The sequence below is a fragment of the Sparus aurata genome, chromosome 18 (genome assembly GCF_900880675.1).
Source record: "Sparus aurata chromosome 18, fSpaAur1.1, whole genome shotgun sequence".
NCBI classification, from domain to species: domain Eukaryota; kingdom Metazoa; phylum Chordata; class Actinopteri; order Spariformes; family Sparidae; genus Sparus; species Sparus aurata.
In genome coordinates, this window is record NC_044204.1 from 34,558,672 (window position 1) to 34,585,801 (window position 27,130).

At 40.7% G+C, this 27,130-nt stretch overlaps 4 protein-coding genes across 6 annotated transcripts; 1 reads left to right on the top strand and 3 right to left on the bottom strand.

Annotated features, from left to right (window-relative positions):
• Positions 1–682: 682 nt before the first annotated feature.
• LOC115569044 (eukaryotic translation initiation factor 4E-1A-like) lies at positions 683–7,979 on the bottom strand. Of its 2 annotated transcripts, none has more exons than XM_030396921.1 (7): positions 7,858–7,979; positions 5,783–5,886; positions 4,603–4,698; positions 4,249–4,312; positions 3,413–3,526; positions 1,968–2,107; positions 683–1,167 (listed from the first exon to the last, which is right to left on the bottom strand). In XM_030396921.1, exons 1-7 carry the CDS (start codon positions 7,873–7,875, stop codon positions 1,053–1,055), a joined length of 651 nt encoding a protein of 216 aa, XP_030252781.1. In that variant the 5' UTR covers positions 7,876–7,979; the 3' UTR covers positions 683–1,052. The 2 variants fall into 2 exon arrangements, with proteins under 2 accessions (XP_030252781.1, XP_030252779.1); XM_030396919.1 differs by lacking the exon at positions 7,858–7,979 and adding an exon at positions 6,945–6,986.
• A 1,948-nt stretch (positions 7,980–9,927) lies between these two features.
• Positions 9,928–14,786, bottom strand: LOC115569043 (alcohol dehydrogenase class-3-like). The gene is made up of 9 exons (XM_030396918.1): positions 14,679–14,786; positions 14,068–14,169; positions 13,383–13,524; positions 13,188–13,275; positions 12,722–12,941; positions 11,253–11,513; positions 10,918–11,053; positions 10,297–10,435; positions 9,928–10,147 (listed from the first exon to the last, which is right to left on the bottom strand). The coding sequence occupies exons 1-9, from the start codon at positions 14,694–14,696 to the stop codon at positions 10,123–10,125; spliced, it is 1,131 nt and encodes a 376-aa protein (XP_030252778.1). The 5' UTR covers positions 14,697–14,786; the 3' UTR covers positions 9,928–10,122.
• An 818-nt stretch (positions 14,787–15,604) lies between these two features.
• On the bottom strand, positions 15,605–19,468 carry gar1 (GAR1 homolog, ribonucleoprotein). Its single transcript, XM_030397197.1, has 7 exons — positions 19,352–19,468; positions 18,871–19,100; positions 16,871–17,025; positions 16,678–16,737; positions 16,465–16,576; positions 16,203–16,334; positions 15,605–16,120 (listed from the first exon to the last, which is right to left on the bottom strand). Exons 2-7 carry the CDS (start codon positions 19,082–19,084, stop codon positions 16,110–16,112), a joined length of 684 nt encoding a protein of 227 aa, XP_030253057.1. The 5' UTR covers positions 19,085–19,100; positions 19,352–19,468; the 3' UTR covers positions 15,605–16,109.
• A 13-nt stretch (positions 19,469–19,481) lies between these two features.
• Positions 19,482–26,295, top strand: LOC115569221 (alcohol dehydrogenase class-3-like). 2 transcript variants are annotated; one of them, XM_030397195.1, is made up of 10 exons: positions 19,482–19,536; positions 19,636–19,682; positions 19,981–20,082; positions 20,927–21,077; positions 21,192–21,279; positions 22,028–22,247; positions 23,690–23,950; positions 24,027–24,159; positions 24,651–24,789; positions 25,552–26,295. In XM_030397195.1, exons 2-10 carry the CDS (start codon positions 19,665–19,667, stop codon positions 25,583–25,585), a joined length of 1,146 nt encoding a protein of 381 aa, XP_030253055.1. In that variant the 5' UTR covers positions 19,482–19,536; positions 19,636–19,664; the 3' UTR covers positions 25,586–26,295. The 2 variants fall into 2 exon arrangements, with proteins under 2 accessions (XP_030253055.1, XP_030253056.1); XM_030397196.1 differs by lacking the exon at positions 19,482–19,536 and having other exon boundaries at positions 19,548–19,682.
• Positions 26,296–27,130: the final 835 nt, after the last annotated feature.

A 27,130-nucleotide genomic window follows, 5' to 3' on the forward strand; every position in this document is an offset into this window, starting at 1 on the left:
AAAAAATACTGTGAATTTATATATATTATATGAATTATATTTCATTCAAATATAGTGAATTTCTAAAACAAAAGGAATTCTTTAGTTTTAAGATTTTTTTTCCCATGTCTTAAGTCATCAAAATGGATTTGGGTGAGTTTGTTTTTACATATTTACATATTTATTTATTTTTTACTTTTTAGAGAAAAGTAACTTTTGAATAACTCTTTTGAAAAAATAACTTTTTTCAGAAAATGACAAAGTCAAACTATGTGAAGCTGTGTGGAATTGTTTTTGTTTTCAGAATTGTGTTTTCGTGTCTCGAGTCATAAAAACAGGAGTGTGTTTTTACAGATGGAAAAAAGGATCCGAGAATGATCTTGGCAAATGTTCACAGAAACCATGAGCACCTTTAGGTGTGTTATCTGCTTTTGATAAACATCTCAATTTCAACTCTTCACATAAAATTGCACAAGCTGCTTGACAAGAAACTTGAAGCAGTTCAAACCAAGACTTCACATTTGTAACACTGGCAATAAGAAAAATGTCAATACAAAACATCTGACTCATCTAAAATTCAGATCTCTTGTGGGTTTTATCACATGGTTAAAAATTAGACCATGCGATTCATTTTAACTGTAAACTGACTGACTTGGATGTAAAATACTAACAAAAACACTGCAGCTTGCACCAAAGTAGAAAATGTTGTACTTTGTTTTCTTGCCTTTAATGTTAAGTACTTTATGAAAAACGTAAGAGGTGGATAAATTAAATAAATTCACAAATATGCAGCCGCATTTAAAAATGAAATCAGGGCATCAAAACATCTTTTACTCATCTTCAGCCCTCCACCACAAAAACAAAGTCCTCAAATGATGGTGCTGCATTGTAACGGCACGTAGTCCCACCAGAAACAAAAGCTTTGGTGAAGTGTTAACAAACAGGCGAACGAAAAGGAAACCGTTTTATCCCCACTTTAAATGATTGTTAGTGGATTTACATTCATAGAAAAATTACAAAAAATCTCTGCTGGCAACAGAAAAGGCTCGGATGATGATTCTGGTTTATGGTCTTCAGGCAACGAACTTGTTCTTGGTTGTGGAGCCGCTCTTTGTGGCCGTGTCGGCATGCGACTGGTATCCAATGATCACTTTTGGTGGAACGCCTAATCTCTCTTTATACACACGCCTACAGAGGCAGGGAGAGAAGGAAGACGTGTAAAGCACATTAGCAACTGCACACAGGAAGACATTTCTAAACCTTCATATGTGACAATAAACACCACAAGAAGCCCCACAGAGACGAGCCTATATATTAAACTATCTGTATTCTCCTTCAGTAGCACAGGGGTTTGTGTGAGGCTGTCTGCTGATGCTATATCTGCAGACATATTTTGCTCAACAGGGATTTCCTGCACAGCTCTGAAATACAGAAGAGTATCAGGGCCAGGGGTGAGAGAAAAAAAAATATGGAAGTTTTTGTTTTTTATTGTGCACCTCAAGAAAGAAAAATCCTTGAGTGTGTGTAGTGTAACAATCGCTTCAAAGTCCTGACACTGACAACTACACTGAGTCTGAGCCAAGAGAGAAATTATTTCTTTGTTACTAAAGTCTATTCTGAAGTACAGTTTCACCAATTCATCTACACAAGGCTTTTTGTTGAGGCAGTCACATGTTCTGTTTGATGTAGTCTCAAAAGGTCGATTAATCTTGAAATTTTACTCTCAACTTTATTCTCAACATCTTGACTGTATTCACAAAATTGTATTTCAAAATTATATTCAACATTTTTCTTGAAGTGCGTGATCTTTTTTTCCCTCCTCAGCCCTGGCCCTGATGCTCCACACTGACAACCTTACATACGACACTGGGGTTTTCTTTCCAGAGTGTAAAATTCAAGTAGCTCATTTCAGCTTCAAGTAGCATCACATGTGTAAAAAGGGCAATTGACATGTTTTGTCACCAATATTTGTAGCATCTTTGAGTTACCCTATGTGTGTGATGGCTTCTTTGTTTTCATAGTCCGTGGTCCATATTGCAATTTTGTCTCCTTTGGCTCGGATGTTAATGACGGCTCCACAAACGTCATCGCTGTGATCATCAAAGGCTTCACCGACAAGACACAAGAGCTGCAGGAAAAACACACATTATTTCCACATGCCTTGTTATTGGGGAGAACTTCCTTTTTCAAGGCAGACATTTTGACTTCTCACAGGAGGAAAAGCACAAGTGTTACGCTTAACAATGACTCAAGTGTCCCAGGAAGCCATGACATGCTACAGTGAATCAGCGTGCACTCTGGAAAATGAAAGCATCTTTCCTAGAAGATCATGCTGAGCTGGGTGCATGGATTGAGAGAGGTGTGCTGCTGTGTAGGAGCGCCTCCTCCTGTCTTCATTTAGTTATTTTTCCTGTTGGCTGCAAGTAATGTCAAAGCAAATTCATTGTGCTTTTTTATGGCAACATTATCGTACAACAGACATATTGAAACACTAAATCCCTGTACATTATAAGATATGAAAGTACCGCCTTGAAATACATTTCTGTAATTATTTTGCACATGCTCCCAAGTGTGTTAGACACTGTGGGGGCTACAGCTGAAAGAATAAGGCTAAGCTCGTCACAAATGCCATAAAAATACATCTCAGCAACACTTTAATGGAATAAACAAATGTAGTTACAGTCAGCTCCACTCGTGCCCTAATGATGGGGCTGTGATATTATATTATATTATATTATATATATTTGCAGTTGTTGATTTTTTCTGGCAGCTGTAACTGTGCTGCTGTCAGCCTGGATTATGTGTTTAACTTATTTTTCTATTCATCTAATATATAGATCGCTTTTTGTTTGTAATACATTCCAGTCTGCTGCCAGTTATAGTCCATGTTTGAGTATTCATACACTGAAAACACTTTGTCTTTATGCAACCGTGCACATGTCTAGATATGGAAAACAGACTTGATAACCGCTTTCATGTGAACACTCAGTGCGATTGTTAGTTTTAATGTCTTCCTTAAAAAAAAAAAAGGAATACAGATCAACTAGAGATGCACCACTTTTGAAATTCTGGGCCAATGATGACACCAACTGTTTGTCATTTTGTTTTTCTTGTCATTTATTCACCTTTTGTGCTGGGAAATAAAGAAATAAAATCTTTAAAACAACTGCTTCAAAAGCACTTTCAGCCTGCTACACAGCTACCTTCTCAATAATATGTATTAATATAGACTTACAACTAGATTGCAGGGATGAAGCTCATAAAAGTGCCAATGTAAAACTGATATGTCACAACAGATAAACACCGGCCTCTGCCATCATTGAACTGAAGTAATTGAAGTACTTTGCCAATAGGGGGCGATATTGGTGCATCCCTAGATAAGACATAAAAAGGCATCATTAAAGTAATTTATACCCAACAGAACTGAACATACCGTCTCCAACCAGAACCGATCCAGGTCTGCTTTACGCTGCTGCTTGGACAGAGTTATCAGCCAGCGGCCACCTCGTCGATTCTGTTCATCCTCCCACATCGGCTCGATCCCATCCTGCATCCAAATAAAAGGTCATACTTTACAAGACCATAAATATTCCATGAAAAAGCTTTCATTTGCAAGTTTCCCCTTTAGATCACAACCAAATGTAGTTCAATTCTCAAGCAAAATCAGAATTTAAAAATTCATCTGCTGATCATGGCAACAGTCTAGAAACAGCTGGTCTTTTTAAATATGTATTTGTAACCATGTCGGCATGTAAATGTGGCAACTGAAGTAGCATCTGACAGCAGGAATTTGTCACCACCACAGTGCATTACAAGACGCCATCTTTCGATCCTCTGTTTACAACTATACAACATTATTTATGAAAGATGAGATCCAGTTTTAGTTGCGACCGATGCTCATAACTAACCCTTTCTACACAGGCTCATTGTGGCCACTGGAGAAGATAAAGTGAAGTGTAGCCTGACTTGGTGCGAAGATCTGGGAAAAAAAAAATGTGTTTTGATTCTCCTCACCCACGCATCACTGAGGATGGAGGCTCACAAATCAACAAAACTCAAGCCATGATGTGACATGCCTCTGCCAGCGGAAGTCAAAGTTTTATTTGCCATTTCACTCGTATAGAATGAACAGGACGTGATATTCGGCTTTGTTAATTTCTTGAACGTGTGAGAGGGCTCCAACACTGTCCTGTCCCCCTAATCAACGTGACTATCTATTAAACAGGTTTTGAGTGGGTTGTTGAAAGACAGTTATAAGAGCACTCTTACCTTGAAGAGCGAGTAGTCACAGCCAGACATCAAGTTACTTGATAGCTGAATGTGATTGTATAATCTGTGAGAGATGGAGGATATTTAACGTATAACAGTATGTTACAGAAAACCTTTAGCACCCAGACATGGTGCAACATAACTTCACACATAACCAACAACTACCAGTAGGACTGTGAGGATGTAGGAAAACATTGATGTTTGGTTCACACCCAAACATTATTATTCCAATGGACCCATTTCAGTGAAAATGTAAATTATAATGCATAAGTTATTATTCCCATTAACCATAAATCATGAATAGCTCTCATCTTTTAATGCACCATGTGCAGTGTACAGCAATACTGAACTTACGCCCAGAAGTCTTCCACAGTGTCAAATTTGGAGATGAGACGAAGATTCGCTTGCCATGTTTTGCTTTTGTCGTTCTTGAAAAACCAAAGAGCCCACCTGCAAATCAGAGAAGAGTTAGACTGACAGCAGGCTCATTTGTCAAGTGGCTCATTAACAACTTGTTTCACTGGAAGAGATTTACAATGAAACTTCTGAACCTCGTATTGGGATGAGATAAACCTGCTCAAACACAAGCCCCTTTGAGTGTCCCAACTGATTAGACAAATCTCATATAACCAATAAGGACTTAACTCTTCAATGTCCCATCATTAAAATTCTGAATTATATTAGGGCTGGGATGACGCGTCAACACAGTCGACTTAATCGACGACATATATTCGTCGACATGAATAATTTACGTCGACGCGTCATCCCAAACAGGAAGTGGTATTACCTGCGGAGGCTGAGAATAGCCTCTCTCACACAGACGCTGCACCGCTGGAATAAAGACGAACTGCCATGTAATTCACACAGAAAGCTGCGCTGCCGCTCCTAAAGAGACGTGACGGTACACATCATGATGATGACGTCGGGGTGTTTCCAAGGTATCCCCCCTGTCAATCTAAACCCGCAGACCGTTTATAATGTGTAGTGATTGAGAACCCGTCCACCTAAACATCCTGGAAGGTGAAAGAGTTACGTTTTTCACGCTAAATTACATTATTACATAACCACCATCGGTAAACAGGTCGCTGCGTGACTCTGTCACTCGCGGGGACGGAGGCTGTTTTCTGGGGGAAAGTTCACTGAAGCCTCGGTCAGGAGGGCTGACCATCGAGGTGATTTCTATCAACACAACCACTTGAGTGAGTTAAAGGTTTTCTTTTCGGGCAGAAATGTGACGAAGAGTTGGTAGGACAGGCGGGAGGACAGACGCTGCTCTGCCTACAACTGCAGTATTTTTTTCCTCATACAAGTTACTAACGACAGTTACAGTTACTACGTTACTTTTGTTTGGTCATGTAACGTTAAATTCATCATTAGATTAGTCGACTAATCAAAAAAATAATCGCTAGATTAATCGTTTGAAAATTTATAATTTGGGACAGCTCTAAATTATATTAATGCACTTTTTCATGTATCTGCATGATAACTTCATGACTCTACTTGTGGGGGGACAAAGCACTAAAACTAGACTTACTTGTTCTGTAATGGATGCTTGATGTACGATTCAGGACTCACAACCTTCTGAATGGCTGCGCTGCTTTGTTCCTTCTGAGGATTTGTAGCAGCTGAAGAGGACACCTGGGAAACAAAACGTTTACAAAGACGCATTAAAGCTTTCAGAGAATTGTCAAAAAAAGTTGGGTTTTTTAAAACTGCTGTGTTTCTCATGTGCCATCTGTGATGACAGCAGCTGGCACTGCTATGCTGTATTTAATCATCTTACTTGTCTTTAGTTTAATCGCTGTATTTCAAATTTGGGAAATAATATTTTCATGCTCATGGCTATGATACTGGTGAGAGTATATAAGAGTGGATAGGAGGTGTAAGGGCTGCAATTAATCATTATTAATACCGTCTAGTAAACTTGTTCGGTCTATAAATGTGAAAAATGTTGAAAAATGGTGATCAGATAATAAACGCCATAGACGAACACTAAAACATCCTGTAAATATTGACATTTAAGAGGCTGAAATGAGGATTTTTTTTCTCAAAAAATTTAAACCTTTAAATAATTTCTCAAAATAGTGTTGGATCTGTTAAAAAAAAAAATCAAAAATTTATTACTTGTTGGCGCTTTATGTGGTATTTTTACATATAGCGTTTAAGTAGTTTAAGGAGGAATGTGCATTTTTTTGCATCGTTTACTTTTGTTGTGCGTCTCTGTTGTTTTCCTCTGTATTACTTCACTGCTTCCATGTATTTAGCATCAAATGGATTTTGATAATAAAGTAAATCTGACTAAATCCCACCAACCAAATGTAACAGGGACACATTAGGATTCATAAACCAACCAGGCTGGTGATCGAGGGCGAACAAGCCCCAACCATCAGAGCTCCAAGGCTCTTGAATCCCCTGCCTCAGGTAGATCAGGCAAAACACACTCCCTGTTTGGAAGTCATTGCTTAAAACTTTTGAGCCTTTGTGATGGCTGATCTGTAAACTCTACATGTATTCTGTAGTTTTTACTTGTTATTTGTTCATTTCCATTTAAATTAAATTAGAAAACTTTATTGCGGACTCCCAGCTCAAATAAAAGACAAGATGTTACTTTAAATGGACATACAACCTCACAATAAAAGAGCTTTTAAACAGCTTTAAAACAATAAACATTATTGTCTCATGAAAAGACAGCTTACCAACTGGGACTGGTGGTGGTGTGTCATGTCTGGAAAAATAACTGGGTTGATTTCATTTTCAGACACATTGAAGTGGGAAATAAAATTGTATGCAAGATTACTTAAAAACAGATGGGAAAGTACTGACTCCTGCTGCAGTGAACATAACAAAACTAAGGTGAACTTTGTTTATAATTGTGTTTTATTTGACTATATCCTCTAAAAGCTGCCAATCTTCTTAACTTCTCTTGTTTTCTCATGTGTTCTGTGCAGTTTATTTTAACCTGTAAGTTATTTGAGTGCTGTATGAATAAAGTTACTATCATTAACTCAACATGAATTTTAGTAGAGTGGAGGGCGTTTTGCAAAGGAAACGTGAGCTAGCATGAATTGTACGTTTGTTTGCTGTAGATGAAGCTTCTAAAGTTATTAAAGTACGTCAGCTTTAAACTAGCAGAAGTTTTAAATCCTGTATCTTTCTGCTCTGTACGTCCGCTGCTAGCTCCCGTTTAGCTAGCTGTCCGCTGAAGTTGGCACCGTGTTGTGAAGCAATGCCCGGAGGCGGCTGACAGTTAACGTGCACCGCCTCTCATTCATCCGAGCATCAGAGTCAGTCTCGGGGTACCGACTCGAGTATCCACCCGGTCAACAGTGAGCTCTCCCCCGGCGTCAGTCTCCGAGTCTGACTACACTTCCGCGGCAGTTGGTCAACGTTCTCAACGGCCACTAACGGCTGTGTCGCCGCTACGTTAACGGTCGCCGGCTAGCGACTTCTGTTACCTGCCACAGGTAAACAACAGGAAGTCTACACAACCACAGAACGTGTCTGTCTCAACAACTCGCCATTGTGTGTTTATCATTCATGTTTTCACGGGGGATGAAAGCAAACCGACGCTGAGGGGACTCAGCCGCCGGTGTGTTGCTGCACACTCACCACCAGAGCGGTCGCCATCTTCTAGAAATCACGCGCAGTTTTCTGTCGTGTGTTAAAATAGTGAATGTGATTGGGCCATCTGGTATTTCACATCGCGCATGCGCACGAGGGTGAACACAAGTACATGTTGATCCAGGGTTTATTTGGGACACACTGATGTTTTCATCCTGGAATCAGTGACCAACATCACCAGGAGTAGATTATTAAACAGTCCTACTTTTATCTGAGGAGGTCAATCTGCATTTGTCTTTGAAGTGATGAGAAACGGTCACATTAATTAGATTACATGAACTTAAATCACTTCTGTTCTTAGACCCTCGAATCAAGTGAGGAAAAACTTTTCATATTAAAAAGTAAATTAAAAAAAAACGTTTAACAGGGTAAAGATGGAAGAAACCTCATGAAGAGCCACAGAGGACGCTCCTGCTCCCAGGACGTACAGGCATGCAATATAAGTTTGCATGTACAGAACATCCATCCATTATCTGAAACCACTTATTTTATATATATATATATATTATATTTCATAGGTAGAATGCCTGATGTAAGTAAGTTAAACACAATATATGTGATGAAGAGTGTGGATCCAGGAGGACGACTGAGCGGGTCGAGGCCCACATGACCTCCACTCCACCGTGGTGAACTGGAAAACTAAAGGCCGCACAAGATAATTAGCAAAAAAAAAAAAACTCAGAGTGTAAAATGATTTAAGTTTAACAGAAGTAGAGATATAAGGAGATAGTAAAACTGAAGAGAGCAATGATCCATGGGAGCACAGGGTACTGACGATCAGCGTGGAGCAGGAGGGAGAGAGAGGTTCCTGGGGGGCCGCGGTCCTGCAGAAAGGAGCCTGAATGAAAAGAGAGGAGGAGGTGAAAGCTAGAGAGAGAGGAGAGTGAGAGTAATACATCCATCATACTAGAAGTATTCATGTAAAGCAAGAGATTATAAATAAAATACCGTGTGTGCAGAGAACTACAACTGCGTGAATCTGTCACTACGTGGTGGTAAAGCAGAGGATTCTGAAGCCTGTTCGACCAGACAAATATGGTAATTTAGCATTTTGACTGAATCGTCCCAATCTTTTACCAATATAGCTGATACTAATCAGGAGATCCGGTTGACTTATTTAGCCCTCGCACAAAGTCACAATCTTAAATGTTATCACACTAGACTCGAAAAAAATCTGAATAAGCACACAAACGAGATGATAGATTCGAAAGTCCACAACAAGCCACAAAACTAGTGACAGTTCACTTTGGCAAAAGACGTTAATGTCTTATGTTACTGCTTGTTTTGTAGTTAAAATACACTACTCAGAATTAAGGATTTTGGGAAAGGGGTGCATAAACCCAAACTCCATGTTCTCCAAGGCCGTTAGACTCTTAACCTCATCCTCAACACTCCACTGCCAAAAAATAAAAAATATAGCAGGACACAGACATTAAACATTATTTTGTTTTTTAACAGCTAAACCCAAAATAATCATACATTTACCTTGTAACCTTGTAATTTTGAGTAGTGTATATAATATCTGTAAGAATGAGGCTAGTTGGGAATGCAGGCAGCATCAACAAACTCACTAAAAAGAGCTCGTGGATTATTGCACTGCGCTGGAAATACTTGAAACAGTAAGATTGAACAGTCATGCTGAGTCAGATGAAGTCTTGCACATGTATTCTACAATGTGCACGCTTAGCAGAGATATGCACTGATGACCTGTGCTTCCTCAGCCAGGGGGCTGACACAACGACAGAAAACTGATGGTGGGTGATTATGATTATCTTTGACACAGGATGAAGCCTGTGATCCAATCAGGCTGTGGTATCTCTCAGTTTGTGATGACTTTACTGAAAGATCATGTAAGTGCAATCTTTACAAGAAATATTCAACAAATTCTAACTGGCATTATTTATCAGGTTTATGTTTTGTGATATTCAGTGTCTGTCCCAATATGTGCATTAAGTATGAGTGTGGTATTATTTACTGTAGCTGTCATGTAATATGGTTAAATGCTGTGATCATGTGTTGAAGTGTTGGCGCAGTGAATAAAACACGACTGAAAGAGACTCTTAGTTTACTGTCGTTTCAGACAACTTTAATGACAGGTTTTGCATCAAACAGTTAAACTGCTGCTGTTCTAATACTGAAACTTGTGTCATCAAAACAAATTAACAAGTGCAGAGAGAAAGATTAAGCGCTGCGGCAACTATGGAAGGAGCTTGTTTAAAGGCCGGATGTGAAAGACGTCGTGTTTCAGGCACTTCAGAAGGTCAGCACTGTGCGGATACTGCAATGAGAAAAAACTAAATTACCCAAAGATAAAAAACAAACTATAGTCAGCAGCAGAAAATATTTTAATGAAAAGGGCTCCAGAAACAAATGAAACTGGAGCAAACACCAATTACACAGACTGGGTGATTAAGATGTTTTTCTCACCTCTTCCCAGCGTGCATGAGCTCAAATCCCTCATTGATCTTCTCAAAGGGAAGCGTGTGGGTCACAAACTCGTCCACCTTCAGCTTCTTACTCATGTAGTCTTCCACCAGTTTGGGAACGCTCTCCACACTTTTCCACCCTGGAGATAATAATCAAAACCGGTTTTACAACTTGCATTTTTAATTTGGTCAAAACATAACTGTTAGAATGGCGCTGCTGTTTCAGCAAAATAAAAAGCCAATAAAAACAAGTTCCTGCTCAGCCTCTAGCTGGTAGAAATGCTCATGAAAACAATGAAGTGTTTCACCTGCTGAAATGTAAAACAGTGTAGTCCTAATACAGCTGTTCAATGATCACCACAAGGCTGATAACACACCACTGCAAATACATGCATTTTCATTAGAAATCCATTTTTGTTTCGATCATTTGGACTCAAAAGATGGAAAAGTTTGAGCTACATTTACAATTAAAAGTTACAGTTGAATATAAATTTAATGACCCATAATTAAGGGTCATTTTGGTTTGGTAATTTGAAAGGTTTTAAACTTGCATAAAGTTGGAAATGCAGTCAGACCACATAACGCTGTTCGTGACAAGTCATTTTCTAACACAGACAGTCACCTCCAAAGGCTGTGCCCTTCCACACTCGGCCTGTCACCAGCTGGAACGGTCTGGTCGAGATCTCCTGTCCGGCTCCGGCGACACCGATGATGACACTTTCACCCCATCCTTTATGGCATGCCTCCAGAGCAGCTCTCTGAAACAACAACATGCTCATTTCTGAAAGCTAATTTACATGCGGCTCCTGTTGAATTCACTGAACACTACGTGCCTCTGCACTGGCTCTACGACGTACATCTGACAATCAACCTGGATGATGAATGAACAAATTCTGACTGTGTTTTCTATGTTGTTTACTTCCATTTTTGTAAGATGGTTTGATCGCAAAGTCTCACCATGATTTGCACATTTCCGATGCACTCAAAAGAATAGTCCACACCTCCGTCAGTCATCTCCACCAGAACCTCCTGGATGGGCTTGCTGTGGTCTTTGGGGTTCACAAACTCAGTGGCTCCAAACTCCTTGGCCGTCTCAAACTTTGCAGGGTTGAGGTCTATACCGATTATCCTGGTTGCCCCAGCAACCTTGCAGCCCATAATAACAGCCAAGCCAACAGCTCCAAGGCCAAAAACAGCACATGTAGAACCGGGCTCCACCTGAATGTGCATGAGGAAGAATGGCAATGTGAGAACTCAAGTATCAATTCTGCATTCAGCAAATCTGTGAAAGAACTTCAAAGTAGTCACATTTAATTATACAAATATCAGAGTTGGGTTTTCTTGTATTTCAATTTCTCTTTTTTTAATATATGCATGAACCAGGGACGAGAAAGGAGAAAAAACCTTGGAGGTGCACACGAAATTATGGGATTCCATGTCAAGCTTTCTTAATAGATGCCAATAAATGTTTTTCTTAATTTTCTCGTGAATTGTTAACACGTCAGAAACTGACATTTCTGGGTCAAAATAATGTCACAACAAAACATTAAAAACAACAACAACAACTTGAAAAGAGAGCCCTTTGGCAACAGCTCGTTTCACATTATATCTTGCATGAGTAATGAGAGTGACCCATTTCAGAGTGAAACCTGCAAACAATGAGAAGAATTTCATCTCTTCATTGTGTCCTCTGGGCGACAAACTTGTTCTGCATAACAAGCTTTAAAAAAGAAAATGTGTCACAGTTATCTTACAGCACTTTTCTCACTTTAGAAAGAAAGTCAGGGATTAATGCTTCCTTTTTTGATGCAGTCTTCAAAGCCTCGCTCCACCAACGAACTTTTGGTATCGTAACCTGTATGTCACCTGTAATCACCGTCCACACATCCAAGATTGGTTTTGTGTTTCCACTGCATACAGTGCTCTGAGTGAAGGCCAGGCTTTGGAGGTAAGCTCTTTCACTTTTACCATCGTTTGAGAAACAGGGGAGGCTCGTCTTGGTCTCCACTCATGAGAACACTGCACATTACTGCAAGACTGACAACATATACAAACCGCTGACCTCTTCCGACCTCTGTTCCACTTGCATTTACTGCCTTTTCATTACCGCTGTTTCTCAGTCACTCAACCACACATTCCCTACGCACAGCACACACATTTTGTATACTTTTTTCTCTCAGTATGCGGTTGTTTATGACAACAAGTAAACACGTTTTGTTTGAGAAAAGGCTGCAGGCAGGAAGAAGCTGGGAAATCCTTTATCAGGGTGCAGACGATGAGATGACTCTGGTTGTTCTGACTGATCAAACTGTGGTCTGCAGTGGAATCATTAGTTTTGAATAACTATTCTAAAGTGTTAAGAACTGAACTGAACTATTTGGTGGAAACGTGGTTATAGCACATTGCCTACATCCTTTGATACACACCTTGGCAGTGTTGAGAGCAGCACCGTAACCTGTAGAGATGCCACATCCAAGAAGGCACACTTTATCCATTGGGGCCTTCTCGTTCACCTTAGCCAGAGAGATGTCGGCCACTACGGTGTACTCGGAGAAGGTGCTGGTCCCCATGAAGTGAAACACTTGCTTTCCCTTGCAGGTGAAGCGTGAGGTCTTGTCGGGGAGCAGGCCCTGGCCCTGGGTAATTCTGCAGGATGCAACCAAAAAGAAAAGGTGATTTATTTTCATCAATGCATGATGAAACGTGATTGCTGTGTACTTCATTCCAGACAGGTGGACGCTCAAACTGACGATGGCTGAGCTTTGATTTGTCTGAGGTGTAGTACATGAGGCTGTGAGTTCAACTGCTGAAGCCACAAATGAATAAATAAAATAAATTTCAGTTTTGTTGCTAAAAACATCTGAAGGATGCATGAGTTAGTCACAGTATTACCGAATTTTCTGGCAGAGGTTGGTCTTGGGATTTTTGCAGAATTTGCATTCACCACACTGCGGCACATACAACGGGATGACAGTGTCGCCTTGGAGAACGGGGGAATTGTAAATAATTAGAAATCACGCACGACATGTTTATTCACAAAAGCATACAGATGTTTAAGTTCCAGCATCTTGTGCGGCTGCTCCGTACCTGGCTTGAACTTGGTGACACCCTCACCAACGCTCTCCACCGTTCCAGCACCCTCGTGGCCCAAGATGACGGGGAAAAGCCCCTCTGGGTCGCTGCCACTCAGAGTGTAGGCATCCGTGTGACACACCCCGGTGGCAAAGAGCTGAGAGGCACAGAGTCGTTTCAGTATCAGTCAGACACAGCTGCTGCATGCAAGAAGTAAGTCCTAATATCAACACTGTTATAATCCCCTGATGGCAAACCAAAGCATCCCTGAGACTTTAGGTTTTAGGCTTCTCCTGCTGATATAACAGCTCCCTAAAAATGGAATACTAGGCTAAACTAGAGCTGAACGGCTCCATGATATGATAAAAAATATAAACTGCAGTTAATTCGACTGATTACGACATGATTCATGATTACTGAGAATTATATTAAATGGTCAGAAACTTGATTTTAACCAAAGAAAATATTTAAAATCACAATGATGTGACTTTGCTGGGGTCGCAAACAAACATGTTTTTTTTTTACATGCAGATTTGCAGACCAGATGCTGTGAAGATGCTCTGTCACTCATTTTAATTGCAGCTTCTGTGACTTTAATATTGCACATATCGAAAAGGAGCCTTCTCACTGAGCTGCACATCTGAATGTTATAGACAGGATTCTTATTAATATTATTCATGTCAGGGTTTGTTTGGATTACCTTGATGCGGACTTCATGGGCATTGGGTGGAGCCACCTCCACCTCCTCGATGGAAAGAGGCTTCCCAGGCTCCCAGGCCACAGCTGCCTTGCACTTGATCACCTGAGGGCAGAGTCCAGCAGTGAGTAGAGTCAGTGGGTTGGCTGATTATCTGCAGTTTGTGTGGCAGTTTGTGTGACAGCTCCAGCTGGCTGCACAGTGCAGCTGAACTTTGAACTGTCCGAGTTTGTGCAAAGACCCTGAGAGTTGTTCTGCTTCAACTCTTTTAACCCTTCAGAGCTGTGTTCAGTTGTTTCAGGTGAAACTGAGTGGTGACTGGTTTTAATAACTGTCTTTACTTAACAGTGTTAAATACGTCTCTCGGGATCCGTATTACAGCTACTTACTCAAACCCGTGTGTGCTGGCTGACCCGGGTCAGTAGCGGAACAGTGATTCTCTGTACTTGTTCATTCAGCGCATGTGAATGTTTGCACGTCAGCTGGAAGAAGCTTGTTGTTTCTGTGCTACAAGTTAAATGTCTGCAACCGCCACGACACATTCATGAAGAATAATGCATTATAAACGACGCATTTGTTATGTTTCTGGCGCATTTTGAGTGAAGTCTACTTACTTTTCCAGCTGTCTCCATGTTGGTTTCTTCAGCAGAGGGAGGGAGAGGGCGGCGCGCGGCCGTAAAGGAGTTAACCCTCCGGACCAATCAGGAACGAGAACGACCTAGCGGATGCATGACGTGGGCACGGCGGAGGAAAGGAGCTTAATTTAATTATTTTTTAATCTATTTCAGTTTGTATTACACGAAAGTCTCGAGGCTTAAAAGAACACTAACATTAAAAATGTTTTTTTGTTTTTTTTAATTCACAGTAATTTTATTAGCTTTTCACGTGGTGGATACAAATAACAACATGTGAAAATGAAAGTGTTCTTAGCCTTAAAAATAGAAGCGTGACAAAATAAATGAGTTAATTTAGGTGGATAAGTGATGAGCAACACCCATGTAATACTATGTAAATATACTGAATGTGGGCTGGTAATCTTTTTAAAAACAAGTCAGAGGATCATTCATTTTGTAGATTTCAATGCCGATATCGCTCATTCAAAAAATTGTATATTGTATTTCACAAAAAATAATTTGATTTAATTGGTCATAAATTACACTCCTCAATATTAATTTGTAATAAAAGTCTAAATGAAATGTGTCACATTATTTTTGGGCACCAAAATTATTCACAGAACACTAAATAAACATTCTGATAGGTCAAGAAAACTAATTTTGATAAGTGTGTCTCTTCTTCTCCCTCATAAAATGTCGCAGAATCTATAAATATGAAAAATACTTGATCTAAAAATGATCTTGTGACCACTGGACACAAGATGTACTTAAAGGTCCAGTACTTGCGTGCTTGTTGGACTATGTTATGCTCGAGCATCGACAAAACTCAGATTTAAGTTGAAACCTTGTTACCTCAAACATCCCATCCCAAGTTATGACCTTAGGATGACATTCGATCACTGATACCAGAGAAATTAAATCAATGACACAATTACAAAGCACCCTTTAATCAAGGTCTTCAACAAAAAATGTGACAATATCCTGTTTAAGATTTTACAAATGATGGGTATTAAAATCTTTTTAAACAATAGCATAAAAGACTTTACCACACATGTTGTCATATCTCAGGAAATTAACACATCTAGGGTTGTGAATGCATCTCTTGAAAACATCTGTCATTACCTAACATCAACACAGTCAGCACAGGATAATGACATGCCTGTTCACAAAGGGACCCAATAATCCTCCCCGACAGGCAGAAAAGGTCCTCGTTATGTTACATAACAAGCATACATATGAACCTTTTTAAATACAAATCATGGAGATCCATCACTCATTCAAGACTGGTACAAAAATAAAACAAAAAGAGAAAATCCACTCGAGATCTACAAAGTGAGGCAATGTCCATATTCAGAGTCCAACAGAACAGCAACTGGTATAAAAGACTGGAAGACTGGAATGGGACCGTCACACCAGAGAACGTCAGTCAGATCATCTCCCACCTGCAGGGAAACAACAAAGAATGAGTACCTTCACACGAGGAAAGACAAAGAACAATTTGTAGAAGACTGAAAAAGGACGAACCTCTGAATCCACGTCCACCACCGCCTCCTCGTCCTCCTCTGAAGCCTCCGCCGCGACCACCTCCGAACCCTCCACCACGGCCGCCAAATCCTCCACCGCGACCACCTCCACCTCTGCCACCTCGAAAACCGCCTGGGAAAAACAAATAAGAGCAAAACAGAATTTACAAAAAAAATTTGGTTGTCTGAAGTGTGACGAGCTACACAATAATAAACAATAGGAGACAGGATTTATTCAGATGAGACAAAGTTAGGCGCCTCACCTCCGCGACCACCGCCTCTACCGCCTCGCCCTCCTCTTGGCGGGCCTTTCTCTCCGGGCGGCCTGGGGAGGAACCTCTGTAGCGGGAGGAGCTTCATCGGATCTATATAAAACTAAAAGAGACATTGCAAATTACATAGTGTCACACACAGAGGCACTGAAATGCTTTAAAGGAATCAAATGAACCATTTCGAAATATTAATGTCCGTTTTACCTTCTGCATTTTCTTAAACGACGACGCCTTCATATTATCAGATAGTTTGACTGAAAAATACTGCATGGGTGGGTTAAGGAATCAACAGGAATTTTTGAAGCAACAATTCCACTTAATCTTGATAAACTGACCTTCATTTTAAACACAAGTTGTTGTCAGAGGTCCAGAGACTAAAATACAACGGAAAGGATACAAAGTCGCGGAGCTGGCCGAATATCTCATCCACCTTCCCGATCTGCTCCTTGTTTTCCAAGTAAACCGGGGCGTTGAAGTAGGGAACTTTGTTTTCTTCTGTTGTACACTTGCACACGATGTCATCTTCACATGGATGCACAAACTCTCCCAGTGCTGCACAGTGGAAACACAAGAAACCACAGTGAGATGTGTAAAAGCTAAAGTTTTAGCAGACAATTCATGTTGTTTGGACATTAAAAACAGCAAAACCAAGTGACTTTTAAACTTCAGAAATCATCAACAGACCGTGAAGGATTTGAAACCCTGAAGTCACAAACAAGGACCACGTGTGTTTGTCTGATGATTGCATGATGACCACTTCTCAACAGTGTAGTTTCACAAGTTTCCAGTTCCTCATTCCTCCTCTTTTTAACTTAACAGTCACATCAAATGGTAAGAATAGTGGCCACAACGTATTGACATAACTTGACCTTACAAAACCAAGGTTGCAGTTTGTTGCAGAGCATGAAAAGTTCTGTGTATTATTGACAACACAGTTCTTGGTTGCCGTGACTAACAGACTTTGCCTTTTTCACTTGTCAGGCACATTTTGAGCCCAAAGTGTGACATAATAGTCGTGATTAAAACTCGTTGGATCGGGTGGTGTTTACCAGCTGGGAGGTCGTAAATATGGTCATTATGGTAACGTGAACAGTGGACCACACACATTGGTTACTGGAAGTGGACCCAGCTGATTATGACCTCTGATCTAGTCAACTCCCTCTGCCCCGCCAAATTAAAAGCAACTAGGTGAAGTTTTGTCACGAAGAAATTCAAATAGTAGAATTTGACTATTAAAAGGATATTCCAGTATAAGTTTAATCCATGGTCTAAATCACCGTGAAACTGTTACACTCCCTCTCGAGAGATCAAGTTAGCAGACCGCTAATTTACGGAGTTTCATCAACCTCAGAAACGACCACACGACAACAATACACTGCAGTAAATGGATCCAAATATAAACCGCCACCAAAAAGCCACAAATAATGCTCAGAACAGCACCAAACTTCAGCAACAGTACAAATAGGGTCTCAGCAAATAGTCCGGGGCATCTAACCTCCGCTAGCTTAGCTAGGGAAGCTATTGGGAAGCTAAAAACAGACTTCAACTCTCCTCCATCAGCTTCCGGGTCGGGGAAGTCCCGACGCGACGATTACCGAGTGCGGTTAGAAATGCTCAATTCCGTTCTTTTCCCTGTCCGCTCTCGATAATAACTGTTATAAACTGGCAGGTAAGACACATATGAACTTTGATTGCTTTTCCATGGAGTCATAATCATACATTTTCATCCATGAGCCGCGGAACTCTACTGCACTCGGTAATCGACTCGTCGGGACTTCCCGTCAACAGGAAGCTGCTGCAGAAGAGTGGTAAATTTAGTCAGCTTTTCAGTAGAAATCCAGCTAAGCTAGCGGAGGTTAGATGCCCCGGACTATGTGCTGAGACCCTATTTGTACTGTTGCTGAAGTTTGGTGCTGTTCTGAGCATTGTTTGTGGCTTTTTGGTGGCGGTTTATATTTGGATCTATTTACTGCAGTGTATTGTTGTCGTGCGGTCGTTTCTGAGGTTGATAAAACTCCGTAAATTAGCGGTCTGCTAACTTGATCTCTCGAGAGGGAGTCTAACACAGTTTCACGGTGATTTAGACCATGGATTAAATTTACACCGGAATATCCCTTTAACAGTATCAATGAGGCAATAATACAAACTCTGAAATATGTATTCTAAACACCTGTCATAGGAAAATGAGGTCAACAGAACACTGTTTAAGGCTAGAAAGGTGGCAGGGTCCGCCACATGTAAACAAGATGTGTTGTCCTTTAAAGTCAGTTTGTTTATCAGTTAAAGATCTTTATCTTCTGGTTAAACTACATACTGCTCCTTTAATCACACAGCTCACACTGTGAACTTCCACGACATCTTTTCCCAACACCACCGGGTCTGTGACGCGTTTCTTACCGACAACATATTCAGGAGGACCGTAGTCTTGTTGTCTGAATCCACCTCTGCCTCCACCACGTCCGAATCCACCACCTCTGCCTCCTCCAAATCCTCCTCCACCTCTGCCTCCTCCAAATCCTCCTCCACCTCTGCCTCCACCACCTCGGTTAAATCCTCCGCCGCCACCTCGGTTAAATCCTCCACCTCGTCCTCCTCCTCCTCTGAAAGACATGTTTTCTTCAAGTCGTCTGTAAAACAAAAGATGAGGAGATGAAGAGAGGAGAGTCAGTCCGGACAGAAGCTCACCCCGTGGCTCCGGCAGCGCTACAGACGTTAAGCTAACATGCTAACACGCTAGCTCGCTTAAAAAAAACATTAAAACTACAAAACTTCCGCCGCGTGCACGTCCATAAATAAACACGTCGTGACTTCACTTTTGAGTTTTAACGCTGACGAGCCTTCAAACACTTTCTACACACATTTTCAGCAAAATACTCACAACTTTGATCCGCGAGCTGCAGCTATTTACTCCAACGGACGTCCATGCGATGACAACACGTGTGGACACGGGCTGCCGTAAAGCTGCTCTGTAGTGTCGGCAAGTGTCGTAAAACTCTCTCTCGCATATTTAAAGGCGCAGGCAGCGAGCCGGTGACTCAGACAGACTAAAGATAACAAGACTCGGTCAGTGTGACTTCACAGACTCACAGTGTCTCTTTGTACAACTTCTGCATTTGAACGCGTTTGAAAAAATAACTTTGTACTGTTTGCTTTGTAATACAGGTGGTTAAAGTAAGAAGGACCAGTCAACGATGACAACAGCAGGACAGGTAAGAATAAAAACACACAGAAAAAACAGTTTGTTAAAAATGAATGTAGTCATGTTCTCGCTTTGGGTCCATTTTGACGAGACAGTCCAACATCCAGACTGGATCCCAGTCATGAGCCTCACTTGTGTATTTGGGATTACAGCCTGTATAAATAGACAGCGGCCGCACCCTGCGCAAACTTTTTCCCATGACGTCTCTTCTCATCAGATGTCAGTTTAAAAGAAAGAAAGAAAATAACAGGTTACTCCCACTCGAGCACCGTGGACATTTTCAGTGTTGTTCTTTGTACCTGTCTCAGGTGATAACATGCAAAGCAGCGATCGCATGGGAGCCTGGGAAGCCTCTGAGCATCGAGGATGTGGAGGTGGCCCCGCCGAAGAGTCATGAAGTCCGCATCAAGGTCAGCTGCTCATCCCGAACCTGTCCGTCTGTACTGCAACAATCATATATTTATAAGAAAAGCATTTTGTTCCCTACTACAATAAAAGAGAAAACATTAGTAAAAAAAAACACCTAAAAGTTAAAAGCAACTTAGACTTTTAGGTGTTTTTTTTAACTAATGTTTTCTCTTGTATTGTTGCTTTTACTGTAGCATTTTGAGATTTGTTTAAATGTAAAGTGCATTACAAATTAAATATATTATTATATTTATACTATATTACTTTGGCTGAGCACTGGTGACGTCACAGTGGAAACTTTACAGGTGATATTGTTCATCATCTGGAGCTGATGATAAAAAAGGAAGAAACAGACTTACGCAGTGACAAGTTAACCAACATTATTGTGAAACTCTTGTTACATGAAGTGCATTCTTTCAGCGTACAGGTGTTAAAGGTGCACTTTGTAGTTTTGGGGCAAGATATATTTTTTCATACCTAAAAACAATCTAATTAAACTCTTTTCATTTTCCTGACTCAATTAACAAACTGACCTTAAAGGACAACACAACTGCAAACTGTTTTACTTTGTTTATGTGTGGCGGACCCTGCCACCTTTCTAGCTAGGACCTTATTTTCCTCTGAGAACAGCTTGTTTATTCACTTATGGGAAAAAGAAATCTGTATTTCTGTATTTTATAATAAGCCTCTTTTGATATTGTAAATATAAAATGTCTTCTGTACTCTGAATGTTAAGAACAAGCGATAGACTTCCTTTGTCTCTGTTGTTACTTCTTAATACGATCAACAGTTATGAACCACTTCCTGAGACTGTAACTTGAATCCACTCGCTGCATTTCTGTACAGGTTGTTACAACAGGTGTGTGCCAAACAGACAATGAATACCTGTATGAGACGGAGCAGAGGATGAAGTTCAGACCGTTCCCACTGGTTCTTGGCCATGAAGGAGCAGGGATAGTGGAGAGCGTGGGCCCAGACGTCACCAAATTCTCACCGGGTAAACCCACGCAAATCATCTGACGTGAGGTTTTCTCTTCCTCTTTTTGAGTTATTTTTTCCATCACTGACCTTTATTCTTTGTCTGTTTTTTGTTTTGTATTTATTTTCCCAGGTGATAAAGTTATTCCTCTTTTTCTGCCCCAGTGTGAGGAATGTGACCGGTGCCGGAGTCCAAAGACGAATCAGTGCAGGAGGAACTGGTAATTAGCCTCGTGTTTACACAGGCACACACCCCTGCATACCTTTTAATACCGGAGTGGAAGAAGTATTTTCATTGCTTACTTGAGGAAAAGTACTGCATGTCCTGTCTTCACAATCCCACTCAGGTACAGGGCAGACGTATTGTCAGCTACATGAACTGGAAGTATCAAAAGTAAAAGAGAAATGGTTTCTGTGAACCCATTTTATGTACGGCATTAGAAGCTGTGCAGTGTTTTGTTCTACAGTTAATCGACAACAGAACACACTATGATGATGTCATGTCAGTGTTTAGAACACACAGTCTCAGATTCCTGAGAAATTACTCTGAGAGAAAGAAGAACGTTCACACATTTACATTCTTTTCTCTGAATCAAATCTTAATTACTTTTGGAGCGTTTTACCTCTTCATGCAATGCTGTGATTAAAACCATATGAGAGCTGAAGAAGGAGAAATGACTGTTTGGGCGGAAATGCCCTCAACTTTTTGGACATCTGAAACCAGATTCTTTTTTTTTTATGAAAGGCCACAAACCAAAAAGCTATTTAAGCAGTAAGAGGTACAATCAATGCCTTTTAGAAATGTGATGAAGTAGAAGTACAGGATAGCATAACATTTAAAATTTCAACTAAAGTACAAGTAAATAAAATATACAAAAATTCAATATTTGAGTCAGTATGCTTTGTTAATTATCGACTATGATTTCAGTGTCTTTAATGACTTTGTGTTTCGTTCCGTGTGGTTCTCAGGGCAAATACACAAGTGGGTGTGTTGGCTGATGGCACCAGCAGGATATCCTGCAGAGGCCAGCAGGTGTACCAGTTCCTGGGCGTCAGTTCTTTCTCCCAGTACACCGTGGTCCCCGACACCTCGCTGGCAAAGATCCGTCCTGATGCGCCGCTGGACAAAGTGTTCCTCCTCGGCTGCGGCGTCTCCACCGGTTACGGTGCCGCGGTTAAAACAGGCAAGGTGAGAGGAAGCAGATCTCCGAAACACGTTCAGTCTTAGTTCACCTCTGATGAGAGCTCCTGGCTGTGTGAAGAACCTCTCCTCACAGATTTATCTACAAACACAAGCATTGATCTTATCGTAGAAAAACTGATTTATTATTTGAAGGATGACATCTGAGCTGGAACTGGCATTTCCCTAAGATGCTGCCTGGTGATGTTACAGGATGTTAACAGTGGTTGTGGCAGAGCTGACATTATTTATTTCCCACACTAGATGGCAGTATTTAACATGAGCGCCACATAATTCCCCCTCTGTTCTTCTGCTGTCATGTGTTTTTCATGCATATTTAATCTGGAATGATTGCCGTCAGCAGTCCTCTTCACCCAGATCAGATTGTACTCACGCAAAGATACCAGCCACCAGGATACACATGACTTTGTTTTACATCAAGATCTATAAAGTACTCCCTAGGAAATAAAATGCAAATGTTAAGTGAAGTAAAAATAAAAATCCTTTATCCAGATTAATGGGGTCTATTCTGGAGACTGATCCTCCAGACAGGTAGTGAAACAAATACAACCTCCTCACAGTGATATGTGTAACTAAGTACATTTGTTCAAGAATTGTGATAAAGTACAACTTTAAGGGTACTCGTACTCGAGTATTTCCATTTTTCTGCCTCTCCATATTTCCACTTCACCACATGTTTGAGACTAATTTAGTAGTTTTTACTCCACTACATCTATTTGGCTCTAATGAAACATTCAACCTGCAAAGTGGTGCATTAAAAAACACTGATTCTGATGATTAGAAATATTGTGAATATTGGATAAAACAATCAGTCGACACATAGTTTAAATTTTAAACAAGCATGTACTTTGTACTTTTGTAACTTAAGTGCATGTAAAATTGGTTTCTTTGAACATTTATTCAATAACTTTCTTTTAGTCGAGTGTGATATTGAAATACTTTATACATCACTGCCGACCTGGCAGAGATCAAAAGATCAATACAAAACCAAGCTAAGGAAGTTTGCTAACTTGTTCTGATGATTAAGGAAACTGCACATCAGTAGTGTGAGGACCAACTCCTGAACTAAAACTAACACTGACAAAGCACCCTCATCTGCCTCATGACATTCTGTGCAATCAAAATACTCCAACTGATGGAAAATGTGAGTGAGGTGAGTGTAATGGTGAAGTTTAATCTGGTTTTAATTCATCATATAATTTTAATTCATTTCAAACCAGGCTTGCAAAACTTGACATACTTAAATAAAAGCAAATAAGGCTTAAAAACCTGATAAATTAAAATGAAGCATCAAATGTGCCAATACAAGGTGAATAATTATAAATAATAATGAGTGTATAATGGATATATTTTGAAGAATGAAGTCAAATGTATCTAAACCAGTAATCTCAACAGATGTGTGTCTGACTGACGTGTGTGTTTGGATCCAGGTGGAAAAAGACTCGAAGTGTGCCGTGTTCGGGCTCGGAGCTGTGGGACTGGCTGCCGTCATGGGCTGTAAGGCTGCCGAGGCGAAGACGATCATCGGGATTGATGTCAACCCTGCCAGGTTTGAGAAAGCCATGTTGTTAGGAGCCACCGGATGTGTCAACCCCAGCAACTACAACAAGTCCATCCAGGAGGTTATCGTGGAGCTGTCACAGGGAGGAGTGGACTACGCTCTGGAGTGTGTCGGGAGTCCAGCTGTCATGGTAGGCGTGCAAAACTATGACGCTTTTATTCCATAAGCAGTATCAGTTGAGATTACCGGTGTTTCTGTCGTTCTAGACTGCAGCGCTTGAGTCCACAATTGATGCCTGGGGCGTCTGCGTGATCGCCGGGTGGTCGGAGACAGAATCCATGAACGTCGCCGTAGAAAAGATCCTGATGGGACGCACCTTGATGGGGACTTATTTTGGAGGTGAACTCAAATGTACCAGGCCTGTTAGTTAGAAAATGACGCAAACATTTTGATGATAAATTGATATTGTGGTCAGTACATGAATGAGTTGATGTACCAGCTGTTGTTTTAATGAGAGGCTTCTTATTGTTCAACAGGTAATACAAAGATAAACTAACTGAGAACAGGGAGGCAGCTAATAGTAGCCTCAAGCTAACTGGACCAGAGCACAATGCAGCCGTGCATGTTACATGTTAACTTAATACTAATAAGTGTTAGTTATGATTGAACGTAACAAGTCTGGTGCTGTTATCTGATCAGATATGGAACACAGGAAATCACTAAATGAAGAAGGAAATGATGCAGGTTGACGTAAACTGTGTCCACAAGCTAATATCTGATACGCATCGCACAACAAAGTGTTATCATGTCTAACATCAGGAGAAGTTTCCACATGGCAGCTGTTCCTTTCTCACAGGCTCATTAACGTTTACACTGCGCTTCTTCTGAAGGTTGGAAGAGTGTAAGTGACGTGCCGAAGCTGGTGGACGCCTACATGAACAACACCCTGAAGCTGAACGAGTTCATCACCCACAGCCTCCCGCTGGATCGGATCAATCAGGCCTTTGACACTTTGAAAAATGGGACAAGGTACGAGCTGATACACCTGCAGCTCCCGGCTATTAGTCTTTAACTTTCTCACCGATCTGTCAAACAATACTCAGCTCAAACATGTTTGGGTAAAACACAAAAGCACAAACAGATTTCTCGATGATAAGAGCATTCTTTCTCACAGTCATGAGTTTACTGACTCAGCGGTGGTTTGTGGTTCATCTTTGCAAAAGTACATGCACTCCTTTTTTTGTAATATTTAATCAGTATTCCCACAAATTAAGGCAGAGCTGATATTGAAATGACATTCATTGTGGGATTCCGGACAGGAAAAGTTTTGGAACACGATTAAACTCTTAGAAAAATATCAAGAATCTTTAGAGATCCACGTTAAATATCGACACGACAAATCATCTGACCGATACTGGGGAGTGTGTATTAGTTGCTTTTTATCAGTATCTGTGAAATATTAGCCAATAAATAAGGAAGAAAATACACAAATTGCTTTCCTGGACTTAAGCGTGGCATCGACACACTCCTGTACAGTAGGTGGCGGTATGCACCTTTACAGCTGCTGTGTGATCCGTGAATATTCTGCAAGGGTTCAGAGAGGAAGGGAAGTTTCCTTCGAGCTGTAGAATATTAGATCATCTGTCACTGCTGACTACATCTTGGCCTTTAATATGCTCATGTGTGGATGAACTACAGGTTATCAATATGCCCTCCATGCCCTGCCTCGTGGTAACTGTGTGTCTTCAGTTGTCCTCACAAATGTTCTTCTTTTTCTTTGTTGTTTTCCAGCATCCGTACTGCGATCAGTCTGTGGCCACAGTGAAGCAGCTGCCTCATAAGATGACGGACTGAAATTCTGCGTCATTTAACGATATTTTGCATTCAGCTCTGCCGTGTATTTTCCTAAAATGTTAAATCAAATCGATTTTTATTAATGGAGCCAAACATCACGATCACATCGCCTCAATGGTATTTACAATCTGTACAGTGAACGACATCCTCTGTCCTCCGACGCTTGAGACGAGTGAGGAGAAACTTTCCATGTTGAGGGAAATATACCTTTTAACAGGAAAATAAAGATGGAAGAAACCTCAGGAGGAGCCACAGAGGAGGGGTTCCCTTTCCCGAGACGGACAGACATACAATAGATGTCTCATGTACAGAAAACAAATTATAATGCATGTGTGTGGATCCAGAAGACAACTGAGCCGGACCAGACATGCCGAGTGTTGCCTGAGATACACAACCTCCTCTCAACCGTGGTGACCTGAACGAGGACACACAAGACAAATAAAAGAAATGAGATTAAATAAAATACAGATATAAATAAATATTAACACAGAGGAGAGTGAACGATCCAGCGTTAATGATGTTTTTTGTATAATATATGAACACTTCAAATGTTTCCTGTTGCTTCACTCTGCAGTAAATGACCTCATCGGCCACTAGATGGCAGTCTGACGCCGTGTAAAGCTTCTGTACCTGTATCCATGAAGACCATCTGACTTTATAAAGACATTTTCTATCTGCAAAGACTTGTGTGTGTGTTTTCTTTCAAATTGAATGTTTTTTCTTGTTTATTGACGTTTTGATCAAAAAGAAGAAACAGAGTGTTCAGTGCACTTGTGTAAAATGATACTGAATATAATGATATATATATATATATTTATATATAAATTACATATAAAAAAATACATTTACTGTAACATCAAGACAAGTTATCTGTACATCTTAGTGTGAAGCTCGGCAGCTGCTGTGATTCTGCTTCTGATATCAATGTGAAGTGATACTTGGAATGAAATACCCTTGTATAGAAGATGGAGTAGAAGACACAGGAACTAAATGTCTGAATCTGTCATCAGCCATGGAGAAGTATCTGCTTCATGTGGTCAGGCTTACCAGATTTCGCCCTTGGTAATATTATATATTGATTTAAAAGGGAGCCGGCGAGCAGGAGGACGGCTGAAATGACAGTTGTGGGCTGTCGGGACGGAAGACAAAAGGTTGCTCGGGGAATGCCTCTCACTGACGAGCTGAAATAGCTGTTGAAGGAATTTGTTTTATTGAAGTTCCGTTCAGATCAGATGAACACACTTTGGCAGTGTCCCCTGCTTTTCCATCTTTGTTTAAAATGGAAAATAAATGGCTGCTCTTCCTCTTATGTTGGTCGCTTCTGCCTGCGTGCAATCAATCACAGATTATACAGCTGAGACCCCCACCAACCCACTCACTCCTCTAAAACAATCTCCAACTTGAAGTTTTTGAGAGACCAGAAAGCAGAATGATGATCAGAAGAGAGAGGAAGACGAGTTCTGACAGGTGGTTGACGTGACTGGACTCCCTCATCAGTAAAATGCTGGACGTGCTC

What these genes read in the sequence shown, in the direction of transcription:
- LOC115569044 (XM_030396919.1), bottom strand. Translation starts at nt 6,971, where the DNA reads ATGACACACCACCACCAGTCCCAGTTG. An exon ending in AAGCATCCATTACAGAACAA is followed by an intron (nt 4,699 to 5,782) that starts GTAAGTCTAGTT and finishes TCTGATTTGCAG; the next exon opens with GTGGGCTCTTTGGTTTTTCA. An exon ending in GAAGCCATCACACACATAGG is followed by an intron (nt 1,168 to 1,967) that starts GTAACTCAAAGA and finishes CTGCCTCTGTAG; the next exon opens with GCGTGTGTATAAAGAGAGAT.
- LOC115569043 (XM_030396918.1), bottom strand. An exon ending in TGTCACCAAGTTCAAGCCAG is followed by an intron (nt 13,276 to 13,382) that starts GTACGGAGCAGC and finishes CCGTTCTCCAAG; the next exon opens with GCGACACTGTCATCCCGTTG. An exon ending in TCGGAAATGTGCAAATCATG is followed by an intron (nt 11,054 to 11,252) that starts GTGAGACTTTGC and finishes TTGTTGTTTCAG; the next exon opens with AGAGCTGCTCTGGAGGCATG.
- gar1 (XM_030397197.1), bottom strand. Translation starts at nt 19,084, where the DNA reads ATGTCTTTCAGAGGAGGAGGAGGACGAGGTGGAGGATTTAACCGAGGT. An exon ending in TCGGCCAGCTCCGCGACTTT is followed by an intron (nt 16,738 to 16,870) that starts GTATCCTTTCCG and finishes CCACCCATGCAG; the next exon opens with TATTTTTCAGTCAAACTATC. An exon ending in CGTTTAAGAAAATGCAGAAG is followed by an intron (nt 16,577 to 16,677) that starts GTAAAACGGACA and finishes TGTCTCTTTTAG; the next exon opens with TTTTATATAGATCCGATGAA.
- LOC115569221 (XM_030397195.1), top strand. An exon ending in CGTCACCAAATTCTCACCGG is followed by an intron (nt 21,078 to 21,191) that starts GTAAACCCACGC and finishes TTATTTTCCCAG; the next exon opens with GTGATAAAGTTATTCCTCTT. An exon ending in ACTTTGAAAAATGGGACAAG is followed by an intron (nt 24,790 to 25,551) that starts GTACGAGCTGAT and finishes GTTGTTTTCCAG; the next exon opens with CATCCGTACTGCGATCAGTC.